General features: G+C 36.8%; 3 protein-coding genes across 3 annotated transcripts; 2 read left to right on the top strand and 1 right to left on the bottom strand.

Annotated features, from left to right (window-relative positions):
- The first annotated feature begins 227 nt into the window (after window positions 1-227).
- On the top strand, window positions 228-3,513 carry LOC119073505 (phosphatidylserine lipase ABHD16A). Its single transcript, XM_037179020.1, has 10 exons — window positions 228-433; window positions 1,136-1,189; window positions 1,250-1,563; window positions 1,626-1,780; window positions 1,851-2,006; window positions 2,075-2,172; window positions 2,335-2,499; window positions 2,559-2,740; window positions 2,810-2,940; window positions 3,008-3,513. Exons 1-10 carry the CDS (start codon window positions 368-370, stop codon window positions 3,259-3,261), a joined length of 1,575 nt encoding a protein of 524 aa, XP_037034915.1. The 5' UTR covers window positions 228-367; the 3' UTR covers window positions 3,262-3,513.
- A 2,245-nt stretch (window positions 3,514-5,758) lies between these two features.
- LOC119073639 lies at window positions 5,759-6,599 on the bottom strand. Its single transcript, XM_037179231.1, has 3 exons — window positions 6,300-6,599; window positions 6,116-6,238; window positions 5,759-6,052 (listed from the first exon to the last, which is right to left on the bottom strand). Exons 1-3 carry the CDS (start codon window positions 6,531-6,533, stop codon window positions 5,765-5,767), a joined length of 645 nt encoding a protein of 214 aa, XP_037035126.1. The 5' UTR covers window positions 6,534-6,599; the 3' UTR covers window positions 5,759-5,764.
- Window positions 6,600-8,180: 1,581 nt separating this feature from the next.
- LOC119073570 (zinc transporter 9-like) lies at window positions 8,181-11,106 on the top strand. Its single transcript, XM_037179129.1, has 8 exons — window positions 8,181-8,340; window positions 8,402-8,568; window positions 8,643-8,781; window positions 8,854-9,211; window positions 9,429-9,667; window positions 9,731-9,805; window positions 9,866-9,979; window positions 10,043-11,106. The coding sequence occupies exons 2-8, from the start codon at window positions 8,486-8,488 to the stop codon at window positions 10,085-10,087; spliced, it is 1,053 nt and encodes a 350-aa protein (XP_037035024.1). The 5' UTR covers window positions 8,181-8,340; window positions 8,402-8,485; the 3' UTR covers window positions 10,088-11,106.
- The last annotated feature ends 2,043 nt before the right edge of the window (window positions 11,107-13,149 follow it).

Raw genomic sequence — 13,149 nt, 5'->3', positions numbered from 1 at the left:
ACGTGTTCACTCTGATGGTTCTATTTTACAACTGTCATGTAGACGGAGGCTAAACGGAGTGCTCTTTTTAAGTGGAAACTATACTTAAACACTGTATAGTGACAATACGACTATCGGTAACACAGTAACACGAAGTCATTATCGTTTCGGCCGATATAGAAGGTGACATGAACGAAAAAGAAAAACGAAATTAGAATTATACATTAAACGAAATAGACACAGTGTCATTTTGACATTCATTCTTTGGACTTTCAAAGAGGAAAAAAATAATCGAATTCATCAAGCATTTGAATAAATCAAAATTTAAGTTAACACCAAGACGGAGTAAATGTGATAGAGAGGTCGACCTGAAGTTTAAATTACAAACATGACATTCCTGAATTACATTTTTTCACCCCGTCTATTTAAAGTGTACGGAGATGGGAATTTACAGGTGCGTAACATTCATTGATGAAAAATGAAAAAAGTCTATTGGTTCGATGCGCTATGTTGAAATCGAAATTCAGATAAAAGCGTTGATGATTTCACATGGGGGTTTCACTATTTTAAGCGAATTGATTTCTTTTGCGTGGTATGAGCTATTACTGGTTATGACATGCAGATTCCAACCAAAAATTCGTAAATATGACCAACCAAGTGTGTGTACGCAACATTTCATTCAAGTGTATTAATTTAATGCGTTTTATCTAACAAGAAACTATTTTGATTGACATCTGTTATCGACAAGGTTTTCGGAAATAAATGGCAAGGTCTGACTAGCGCCAGTCTTATAATAATGAACCAAAAAGAAATCAATTTCTTGAAAATATACGCACGGAATTTTGGAAACCGACACATTTTCTGTTTCTGTGTTTTACTTGAGTTTCTGACTTCTCCATATAAAAATACATGCAAAATTCACAAAAAACCAGCAAACCACGAAACAGAAAATGTGTTGGTTTTCAAAATTCCGTGAGTGTACCGCTGATATGCTTGCCTTCTGTGAAGGGTTAACCTTTTTACTGATCAAGCTTTAATCTTTAGCGTTATTAGTAAGCAGATTGGTACAAAATCTTGCCATTAATTTTAAAACAGATTTTGATGACATGTAGTAGTGCCCAGATAAACTCACCATCTGTATCTCTCTTCTTTTCAGAAATTCTATGAACCAGGCGGACTGGAGAAGTGGGGAGACCAGATTATATATACGGTAGCCGAATAGTCGCTAGTAGCTGGACCTGGTCAATTTTTAATTGCATTTTCGTTTCAGTTATCGTTGATGTGGAACATTACTTTCTACACGTCACCACTAATGCTGACTTTCCTCTACCGACGCGGATACTTTGTTGCGGAGTCTGTGTCGTCATTTGCCAAAATTTCAACGGGCATTGGTCTACTCGTCGTCATATCGTTGTGTATGCGAGGCATTGGTCGCTCACAAACGAAGATCTATTCGAAATTCCTTAAGTCTTTGGAAGCAGCCAAAGCGAACGCAAAGAACGAAGACTTGAAAAATCAGCTGCGATTGTTTGATTTCGAGTTTAAAGACTGGCCCGTTGATTTCTCTGCTAAGGAATCGAATGGGTAAGTCAAATCAAGTGGACGAGAAGCTTAGGACGTCGGTTTGATTTGAATTTTATTTCTAGTGAAAAGAAGGCATCGAAAGTGGTTACATCCATCCGCAACAAGCCATTTTGGCTATCGTCGTTACCATGTGAAGTTGCGGCTTATCTTGCTGTACACTCGTTTGGCTTACGAATGATTTATCCGGGATCGGTTAAGCTCATTCAAAGTTACTTGCGTGAGTTACTGCACAAAAAACGATCTTTGGTCGTCAGTGCAAAATATTGAAAAGTGAATCCTCCTTACAGACCCAATGCTTGTACAGGGCAGAGCAAAATTGATTGAGCAAGACAATGCAAAACGGTACAAATTGTTGACCAAAGACAATAACGAAGTCGACTCAATTTTTGTGGACAACCGCGGTGTTAACGCTAATGGAAAGACGTTGGTCATATGTTCAGAAGGTAAGAAAGTTGCATCCCGGTCAGTATGTGGACAAATTAAAGTCAACGAAAACCTTTTCTTTCTGCAGGCAATGCAGGCTTTTATGAAATTGGAATTATGGTAACGCCAATGGCTTTGAAATACTCGGTCTTGGGTTGGAATCATCCCGGTTTTGGCGGCAGTACGGTACGTTTTATTTACCCAACATCTCAGTACAGACGTCTGCGATCGGTGCCTTCAAATATGTTCATTTCGCTAAATTAAAACCAAACTTGCTTGACCTCATTGTCCTACGTCGAAGTTCATATTCCCACGACACCCATCAAAACCAATTGTTCTATTTCTCAGGGTCTACCCTTCCCCGACCAAGATCAAAATGCAATGGATGCAGTGGTTCAATTTGCTATAAATAAACTCGGCTTCTTGCCGGAAAATATCATAATGTTTGGTTGGTCAATTGGCGGCTATTCTTCGTTGTGGGCATCGACACAATATCCCGACATTAGAGGATGTGTAAGTGATGTTTGCTAAGGAAAATATCGCCCGAGTTAATGATTTCACTTGTGTCACAGGTTTTGGATGCCACATTCGACGATGTGCTTCACCTGGCTCTACCACGGATGCCTGAGAGTCTCTCTGGGGTAGTTCGCATCGCGATTCGCCAATATGTAAATTTGCATAATTCCGAACTGCTGAGTAACTACAGTGGACCTGTTTTGATGATACGACGAACGGAAGACGAAGTTATATCAGAGTAAGGCTAATTCTTTTGTGCAAAGCGAATAGCAGCTCGCCTAACTCTTTCCCTTCTGTTCGTTTCAAGAAATATGGACGTGGCTACGAATCGTGGCAATAATCTTGTCATTAATATGCTGAAGTGCCGGTTTCCGAACATTTTCAAATCCGATCAAATCAGCCACATCAACAAAAAGCTTTCCCGCCCAATCGAAAAGAGTAAGAATTTTGCCCGTCAACCAGCCAGTTTATGTTACACTGTAATGTTCATTCGAAACGTTTTCAGCGACTGATAACAGCACTGATCAACTGTGTTTGTCATTATTATCGTCATATGTCTCTGAAAATGGTCGATCATATCCGGTAGAAATTGGCGAAAATTATACTGAAGAGCAGAGAAATCAAATGGCTGAATATTTGGTTTACAAACACTTGCTAGACTACAAATCGAGCCATTGCACCCCACTACCGGTTGAGTATTTTCAATTTCCATGGACATTACCATTGCCCGACGACGACACAGATTTCGTATTTACTTAAAGCATTTCTTTCATCGCATTTCTTTGTACGAATGGTGTAACTTCTGTTGGTTTTTATTAAAATGCCTACTTTAGATACGCCTGCAATTTTGCCGGGTGATTCTAATATTTAGTTGTAATAAGTACTGAAATAATTTCAACAATTTGTTTGCTAGGATTACAAGAGTTTTCTAATATTTATTTGTTTCTCTTTGATTTTGTACGATGCGATAGATAAGTTGCAAATAAAATGGATGATTAACTGACAATTGATGGAACTGTGTTTAAGTCTCAGTGATAGTATTTTACATGACTGGAGATGAAAGGTAGAGTATTCGTGTGAATTTTGTTGATCCGAGGCGAAGCCGAGGTCAATAAACACACAAAAACGAGACATTTCATTTTTATCCCGAGTTATGTAACGGATTTTACATGATGAGGGCGTCGAAAGTAGTGCTTGAAACATGAAAAGTACGGTTTTCGTCGCATGCAGCATATAAAAAAGCACCGCATCTTTTTAATGATAAAAATTTGTCGTTCGACTCTCGGCTCTAATCGATTTAGAATTTTATGGTTCTTACTTATACCTATTTGCCACAAACACAAAGAACCGATTTCTCGAAGATTTTCGTTTTTAGCCCCGTACGAAGTACGAAGAAGCTTATAGGATTACGATGCCGTGTGTAATTGATGGAATTCGAAGCAGACGGTAAGGGCAAAGTGTTTGCCTATGTTCATAGATGACGAATCCGCAATAAAAATTTGTGCCGTCTGTCCGTCACGTCGATATCTTGAGTAAATCAAATCCGATTTCAAAAAAAAAAAATTCCCTGAAAGATAGTCAAAATAGTGAGGCTAAGTTCGAAGATGGGCATATTCGGGTCGGCCCTTCGTGAGTTAGGGCCACCTAAGTGATTTAAGGTCTTTTGGTGATATTTATGGCAAAATAAACGATGGAAATGTAAATGACACGGCAAATGATAGGTATTGTCAATACCAATCCAGGAAAAAAAAGTTTTTTAAAATCGGGTGAGTGGACCGTGAGTTAGGGCCTTAGAAGTGAAAAGCTACTAGGGCCCTATGTGTATTTTACATAGAACTCAAGTAAATTTAATCCGTTTTTCGTAATTTTTGTTTCATTTGGAAGGTAATCGAACGCCGAATAGAAAGTTGTTGAAAAAAAATTAAATTTGGGTCCTTGGACTAAGGCCACTACTAGGGCCCTAAGTGTATTTTACATTGAACTGGAGTAAATTTCATTCGTTTTTCGTAATTTTTGTGTCATTTGGAAGGTAATCAAAGGCCGAATAGAATGTTGTTGAAAAAAAAAAAAAATTTGGGTCCTTGGACTAAGGCCACTACTAGGGCCCTATGCGTATTTTACATACAACTCGAGTAAATTTCATTCGTTTTTCGTAATTTTTGTTTCATTTGAAAGATAATCGAACACCGAATAGAATGTTGTTGAAAAAAAAATTAAATTTGGGTCCTCGGACTAAGGCCGCTACTAGGGCCCTATGCGTATTTTACATACAACTCGAGTAAATTTCATCCGTTTTTCGTAATTTTTGTTTCATTTGAAAGATAATCGAACACCGAATAGAATGTTGTTGAAAAAAAAATTAAATTTGGGTCCTTGGACTAAGGCCGTTACTAGTGCCCTATGTGTATTTTACATATAACTCGAGCAAATTTCATCCGTTTTTCGTAATTTGTGTTTCATTTGGAAGGTAATCAAAGGCCGAATAGAATGTTGTTAAAAAAAAAAAAAATTGGGTCCTCGGACTAAGGCCGCTACTAGGGCCCTATGTGTATTTTACATATAACTCGAGCAAATTTCATCCGTTTTTCGTAATTTTTGTTTCATTTGGAAGGTAATCAAAGGCCGAATAGAATGTAGTTGAAAAAAAAAATAAATTTGGATCCTCGGACTGAGGCCGATACTAGGCCCTATGTGTATTTATACTAAATAAATTTAAATTTTAGGGCTATTTGAAATTTTTGTTTTATTTGAAAGGAACGTCGTACGGGGCTTCGTAATTGCGCTATGCGCAATTTCTAAGATGTGCACATTTCATAATAATTTGACTTCAACTACGTTTACGGGTGCAATTGGTCTACGGTCAAAGTAGGGTGACAGACGCACTGGGGTCACGTACGCAATAGATATACGGGTTTGTACGGGGCTCAGTCGCAGCAGACGCTCCGACTGTTCTGATGGCTCGTTTAAATGACAATCGTTTGCAGTTCTAATTTATGGAGTTAGTCTTACTTCTTTGTCAATAATTACTTGGAGCAGCAATTTCTTGTTGTGTAAAGGAAAATGAATTATTAATGAGATCTTACAGCAAAAAAGAAAAATTGTAAAATCGAAAAAGGACAATCCGGTTGGTTATTTTAGATTCCATTGAATAAAAATATTTCATTAAATAATTCCAAGTCTACTAAATGTAGATAACAACGATGTCAACATCGCATTCGGAGATCAATTTCCATCTCATTTTAAGCGTCTAAAAAAACGATTTTCATTTAATTTCAAGTTTTTCTTTTTCCATTAAATCAATGATATCTTTATAATCGCTTCGCACATATGGGTGAAGAAGATCCGCAAATGGTTTTTTCAGATTGTTAGCTACGATCAATTCAACTACATCGGCCTTATCTTTTACACGATGCCCAGGCAATGATTTGTACGATGAAAGTTTGAGTTCAATTAATTTCACCAATGTTATAACCCACATACCATCAATCAATTGGCTGGATGTTCTTGGAGAAGGGAATGCCACTGGCACTTCTTCTCCTTTGCCTGGATACTTTGACAATAAAAAGAAAGTCAATTAACCGCTGTTAGCAACTTCGCAAAACCGCACACTTACCTCGCCTTCAATGATAATGTCAATCGGACATTTCGTCTCGTTGCAAACGAATTTTCTCTTAGCTCCTTTGAACTTCGGCTTGACATACGTTCCAACAATATTTTCTTCAAAACATTTGACATCCTGAATTGAATCGATTATTTAAATATAACTTCTAAATGAGATGAATGTCGCACATTCTTACCGCTTTTGCTAGCAAAATATCGCAATCGTTTGTAAGGCGCTCATAACCATGTATGTGTACAGCAACACCTCCAACAACGGCATAATTGATATTGTGCCTCTTAAGTGTATCAGTCAATATTTTTAGAGTGGCCCAAACTGGTCCTCGTTTATCATGAAACAATGACAACTTCACTAGCCAATTGTTCGATGGAAACCAGCTTTGTATCAGTCGAAAATACCGCGGAAAAATCATACTCTTGATACTCTCTTAAACAAATTTTACAATCGCAACAATTTCGTTTCAATCTCGCACAGTAACAAACTGTCAACCATGCTTAATGACATATTATGTTTAATGACATAAATGTCACTACATAGTAAGGTATAGGGGTGTAGTGGTTTTACAAAAAGGCTTATTTTTTTAAGCTCAGCCGGAAATCCACTCAGCTGGTCCATCTGATCATTTTATGGAAGAAAAAAGTTTCAAACTTTAAACTTGTGCTGCCGCCAGATCGATTTTTGAAAATTTCGTCGGTTTCAGTCAACGTCACATATATGGATTTTTTTATCATCGATAAATATTATTGGAATATTGGAATATAACCTCAAATCAATAATTTCTTAGCTTAGAATGTATTCCCAGGTTCTCACAATACAAAACCTTTAATTCTAAACGTTTTGTAAGCTAATTTACAACATTAATGTAAATTTGAAAATGTAAGGAGACCTATTCACTGGCACTAGAACTTGTCAACAGTACGTAAATTAGCTTTTCATGTGTCGGGGCCGAAAATGAGGGAGTTTCGATATTTTTCTCAGGTTTTCGACCCCTTACATGAAAAATTTTTTGAGTATCTGTTTTGGACGATTGTTTTTAGGCACTTTCGCATGTAGCCCTCACTTCGTTCGGGCTACAACAAGCGAAATTGCCTAAAAACAATCGTCCAAAACAGATACACAAATAACTATAGAAAACGTTTAAAATTAAAGGTTTCGTATTGTCAGAACCTGGGAATACATTCTAAGCTTAAAAAAATATTGATTTGAGGTAATGCGACTTTCGTCGCCAATATTCCATGTACCAAAATCACAACTTTTTGTCAGATAAATATCAAATTTAGATATACCAAATAGAATCAGATGTTTTGTTTGACTCACCACGGTCCATTTAGCATATTAAACGTTTAATTTACATTTTTGCACATTTTCATCAAATTTTGCAGCGAGATTAAAGTCTCCAAGATCTTTTTTGTGAAATTATCTGTGAAGTCTGGAGATTAGGTTATCATATGGACCCAACTTTTTATGTACACTGAGCCGACCGTAAAAAAATCCATATATGTGACGTTGACTGAAACCGACGAAATTTTCAAAAATCGATCTTGCGGCTGCACAAAATTAAAGTTTGAAACTTTTTTCTTCCATAAAATGATCAGATGGACCAGCTGAGTGGATATCCGGCTGAGCCTTAAAAAATAAGATATTTTGTAAGACCGCTCACATCTAGTGCGCGAAATAAGCCCATTTACTAACTAGTTAGCAAAATAGCTATTAAATCTTATTCGCCGCCAAATTTTAACATTATTGTTAGTTATAATTTCTTTTTACATTTTCATGTTTAGATTTATGGAAATATTTTCATAATAAGGTAGTAAATGCAAGTGTTTGGCGCACTAGATGTGAGATTGCCGATACGAGCGAAGCGAGCTCGGCAACACATCGTGTGCGCAAAACCCCCCATTTTCTCATCGAGACAAAATGAATCTTCTTTAATATTTTAATATTTATTGTGATTTTATGAAGAGTCTGTAACGTAAGTTCAATTTTGTAATGAAAAGTTGTGGAGGCGTTTCGTTTCAAAAATGTGTATGCGCAAGCCGCTTTATTTGATAAGTCGGTTCACGTGTCAAGTGTCAGATTTCATTTTTGATCTTGTGGGTGTCAAGCGTGTCAATCATTTTAGTGCATGGCTTCGGGTTTGGTTGTTTATCATTTTTCGTTCAAATTTCTGGTTTAATTAAATTCAGTTTGCATACTTTTGTGTTTGTCTGTCAACAGAGGTAATGAGTAATGTTTGATCATGCGTTTTAATGTAAATTGATCTTTTGCGTTTCATTCAAGGACGTAGCGGCAAGTGTTTTACCGGATTAAAACAAGGATTACAGTTTACTTAGTTGGAGTATAGAACCAAAACTTTGATAAAAAATGGCAATAAAACGCAATAAAAGCAGGGACGACACTGGATTAAAAGGTCGATCCGGTCTGGTTGTGATAGCTGCTATTTGCATGTGAGAAATTGACTGAAACTTTACGTGAATTGCATGCTAATGAAAGCGTGATGTGGATGGATTTCATTTTTCAGAAATTGCACCATTTTCGTTCTTAAGATGATTGTTTGGCGCATCACTGACAGCCATAGTATGTTTGCCGAAAGTATTCACTCCGTGGCCGACACAGCGAATCAAATAATTCTGGCTTACGGGATTCATCGTTCCGTTAAGGTGAAAACAGATTCCATTTGAATATTAAGAGAAGAAAAATTCGGAAAAATTCCTAAAATCCTCGTCTTATAGAATCCAAATCAAAAACATCCGTACGGTTATTCGAACATGCAGTACATATCCTCATTGATATCGGGTGTGGCTATCTTTTGCGTTGGCACCGGTTTTTCGTTTTACCATGGTATCACTGGTTTGTTTCAAGAAGGCCATCAGGAGGATTATATGTGGGCATACATTGTGCTGGCTGGTTCATTAATATTCGAAGCGATCACTCTATTGCTTGCCGTCAAGTCAATAAGAGCGTCGGCCAAAGAGGCAGATATGTCTTTCCGTGAATACGTGTTAAGTGGACAGGATCCATGTGTTAATGTTGTGCTGTTCGAAGACACTGCTGCTGTGTTGGGTGCTGCCGTTGCTGCGGTATGCATAGGTACTGTATTTGTTGCACTTCCTATTCGAAAGATTGCCATTCGACGTAAGACTTTGAAATTATAAGTCGACTTTCCACATATGTCGTATAGACTGGACAGGTTACAATTCCCAAGTTTTACGTCGATTTTAACTGACAATCGATGGGTATTTACCCCAGTAGATTATAAAAAAGGGAGCTCTTTAGAATCTTGTTCAGACCACTAATTCGCCTACAGGTCTCGCCGCTTATTTCCAAACATCAAAACCAGATGCAGTTGGCTCGTTGTTAGTCGGTTGCATGTTGGCTGCCGTCTCTTCACTCATTATTCATTCCAGTGTTCCGGCGCTAGTCGGCCGTTCTATTGAATTCGATCAATTGAACAAAATCAATGCCGAGCTGGAAAACGACTCAATTATCAAGTCCATTCACGAGGTTCGAGGTATAGACATGGGCAACAATCAAGTGCGCTACAAGGTACGGTTTTAATTGTTATTTTACGGAATTTTGATTACGGAACAATATACATCTTGTTATCAGGCTGAGATCGACATCAATGGACGCGAATTAACGAAACTCTATTTGGACGGTTTGAACATGGACGAAATGCTGGAGGTTCGTCTTAAGCAAGTTAATGCGTTGACCTCTTCATAAATCGATAATTCTATCTTACAGGAAGTGAAAGAATTCAAATCGTCTGGGGAGTTGAACGAATTCATGTTGGTCCATGGCGAAAAAATTGTCGATTCTATGGGTGATGAAATTGATAGATTGGAAACGAAACTATCGGTAAAATTACAACCAGAAAATGTGCAACCATTTCGCTAATGATTTTTCATTTCAAAATTCTAGTTGAAATTCCCGAAAGTCCGGTATATTGATCTCGAGTTGGAATAAAAGTGAGGAAGTGAAACAGCACGGAAAAGACATTTTCGGAAATACGATGGGACCTCAGTTTTAGAGATGATATTTTTTTTAGTTTCTATGTGAGACATAGTCGAGTAATTCTAGCATCTACGTTTTAGGCACTATACTAAAAACAATGGTGTTCCGATTCGATCTTTGTCCCTAAACAGTTTTCTTAACAAATTAACAATTTAAAAGACTTCGTTTTATATCAAAAAAAAAATTTTGTGTGCTGAACTGGTACAGAGATAAAATGGTTGCATTCGTCAGTCCCTTTTCAAATTCAATTTCAATCTGTGACCGTAAAAAACTGGAGATTTGTACGCCAATGTGATATGATCTACGCTGCATCTCAAATAATACTTTGGACCGTTTTTGATTAAGAATTTTTCAGTTCAGCACACAATATTTTCGATGTAAAATGTCGACTCAACGTTAAAATTGATCTGTTTTGGTTTCACAAATTTTTGATTTATTTTTATCATTCGCTAATTTCCACTGTATTTTTCTAATATAAGGCGGTGCTCGCCTTGAAATAACTGCACAATTCATTAATTACTAGTGCAATTTGGATAACAATAAGTCACTGGCTTTTGTGTGTGTTAACAATTAAGATAATTCCAAGACGAGAGACTCATTCAATTTTTGTGTTCGTCACGAGAACATAAACTTAAGCGAAACACAAAATCCGACCAGTTATTGATAAGTAATTTTCCAGCCTTGCTGAAAACTCAGGTTCTTTTTTCTTTATGAAAGCAATCGCATTTTGATTCTTATTTAACTTAACTTTCCGGTGATCTTTTTCCTTTAATGAAGTGATGAGGTCGTGTTGATAAATCACAAATGAATTTCAGGTACTTTGTTGGTTGTACTTAAAGATTTGATTTATTTTTATGTTTTTCCTTTGTATACAGTTCTTTAGCATTGTTTTCATTACAAAATATTTACTTAAAATATCTAAACCGGCACTGCCAATAAAATCAAATATTTTTTTACAAAAAAAAATAAAAGTTTGTGTGCCTTATTTTAAAAATGAAATTTTTAATAAAACGCATCTTTTGTACGATTCTCTTCTCTTCTAAATTTTTAATATCAAAACATTTTGCAATGTTCCTTCAACTTAAATTCTTTAGGATTTTTCCAGAAAAACTAGAAACTTGGTATGAATTCCTTACTGTTCTATAGTTCTAGGATAGGAAAGACAGTGGACCATGAAGTCGTCACTTATTTTTAGGAACTGACTTCAAACTTGGTAAAAATTCAAATTGTAGACGAAAAAAGGGTCAAAAACGTAAGAAATAGCTAATATCTAGAACAAACGAAGACTAGACAATATTTTTGAAATTCCTAGCAACCTTAAGGAGTAACTCGGCCGCTAGGAATTTCACGCCGGTGTCATTCACAAAGTTACCTGTATGATTCACAATATGGCATTTTGTAAAAGGAAAATATCATTTTGTGACTCACACAAGTCGCTTTGTGAATGACTCCGGCGCGAAATTCCTCTACACACTCCTTAAACAGTCACAAAAATAATTTCATCGAGATACTTATGTACTTATATACTTATGTCTCACGAAAAACCTTTCGTAAAAGTAAATTGCAATTTTTCATAATCGAAATCGTCAATAACGTCCCAGATATAACCCTATCCATAATCCTTGAACAGAAATGAAGGAAACGGAGTGATGAAATGTCTATGCAAGGCAAACTAGAACTAGTATCCCTAATTATAGCTATTATTGATCTAGAAAAAAACTTCACAAAACTCTACTAGGACATACATGGGTTTCCCAGGCCATATCTATGGCAACTAAACATTTACCATGGCCGGCGGGCTAAAATCAGAAGCACTTGAATGTAGCTTTCGAATGACACATCATTTATGAAAAATTTATTGGAAATGGAGAGACTGCAAAATTGATGTACTTTCCTGGACATTGTTTTGGGGACCCTAATATACCGACTCCATTCTTACTCTACAAAAAACGTTCTTCCATGAAATATCGGCAATGAGCCATATTTTCCAGAACAGAACCAATTTTTCAAAAAGATATTGTAGTTTCGGACATATTCGACTTTTAAGTTACAATATGAATGGCTTTTCCGGCTGTGCAAGTAAGACGGACGTGAAAAGTTTTGCTCCGTAAATTTTTAATTCAATTTATATTTATTCCTTCGAAATATTATGTTTTAGCGTCGAAATCGTTTCGAAAGTATGTTTTACGGGAACGCGCTGCGCATAATGTAGAAATTTGATCCATTTGGAGAAAGTTTGGTAGCTAAAAATTTTGAGCGAAAGCATTCAAGCAAGAGAAATTGGTTCATCTCCCCACTGCGACCTAGACTGAATAGGCACTTATGAGCGTCTTCATGTGGAAGAAAGTAGGAACGGCTGAAACTGGTTTGGCAAGATGGTGTTATAGGATTTGAAGAAAACATGTTCAAACATGTCCGCCAGGTCGATCATTATCATCATTATGTGCTGATCCTATGAAAACATTGATTAACCATGAAATCGAAAATGAAGTGATTGCGAAGATGTAGCCACTGAAACACGAGCCGACACAGATTTCTGCAAAGAGCAGGTGAAGTCGCTCGACAATCGAAGAGGCCGTTCTACAATAATCATTTTGAAAGTGAGTCCAGTTTCCAATCAAAATTAGTGGAAACGAAAAAGAAGTTGGACATTCCAAGGTGGAGGAAAACAAAAAAAAATCAAGATGACTTCGCCGAAGAAAAACGATACAAAATGATTTCGGTTAAGAAAATTTTTTATGGTTGGTGCTTGGTACTAGAATTTCATTGTTATTGAAACGCGAAGATGGTAATACAAACTCACGAATTAATTTTTAACTGACTCAGATACAGGTAATTTCAATGAAGACTATATTGAGGCAAAAGTAGCTAGTCCGGCCACAAGTCGAGCGACGGTGGTTGTTGTTAACTTAAAGTTGTACATGTCAAGTTGCGGGCCAGCGCTGTTATTTTTGGACTCATTATATAACTTGGAGGATCAAAAGGTGGTTCTGTCGATAACACTTGTGCTACCA

Source organism: Bradysia coprophila, unplaced genomic scaffold, assembly GCF_014529535.1.
Source record: "Bradysia coprophila strain Holo2 unplaced genomic scaffold, BU_Bcop_v1 contig_138, whole genome shotgun sequence".
NCBI lineage: Eukaryota > Metazoa > Arthropoda > Insecta > Diptera > Sciaridae > Bradysia > Bradysia coprophila.
The sequence above is the reverse complement of the archived record's forward strand: the minus strand, read 5'-3'. Positions and strand labels throughout refer to the sequence as shown.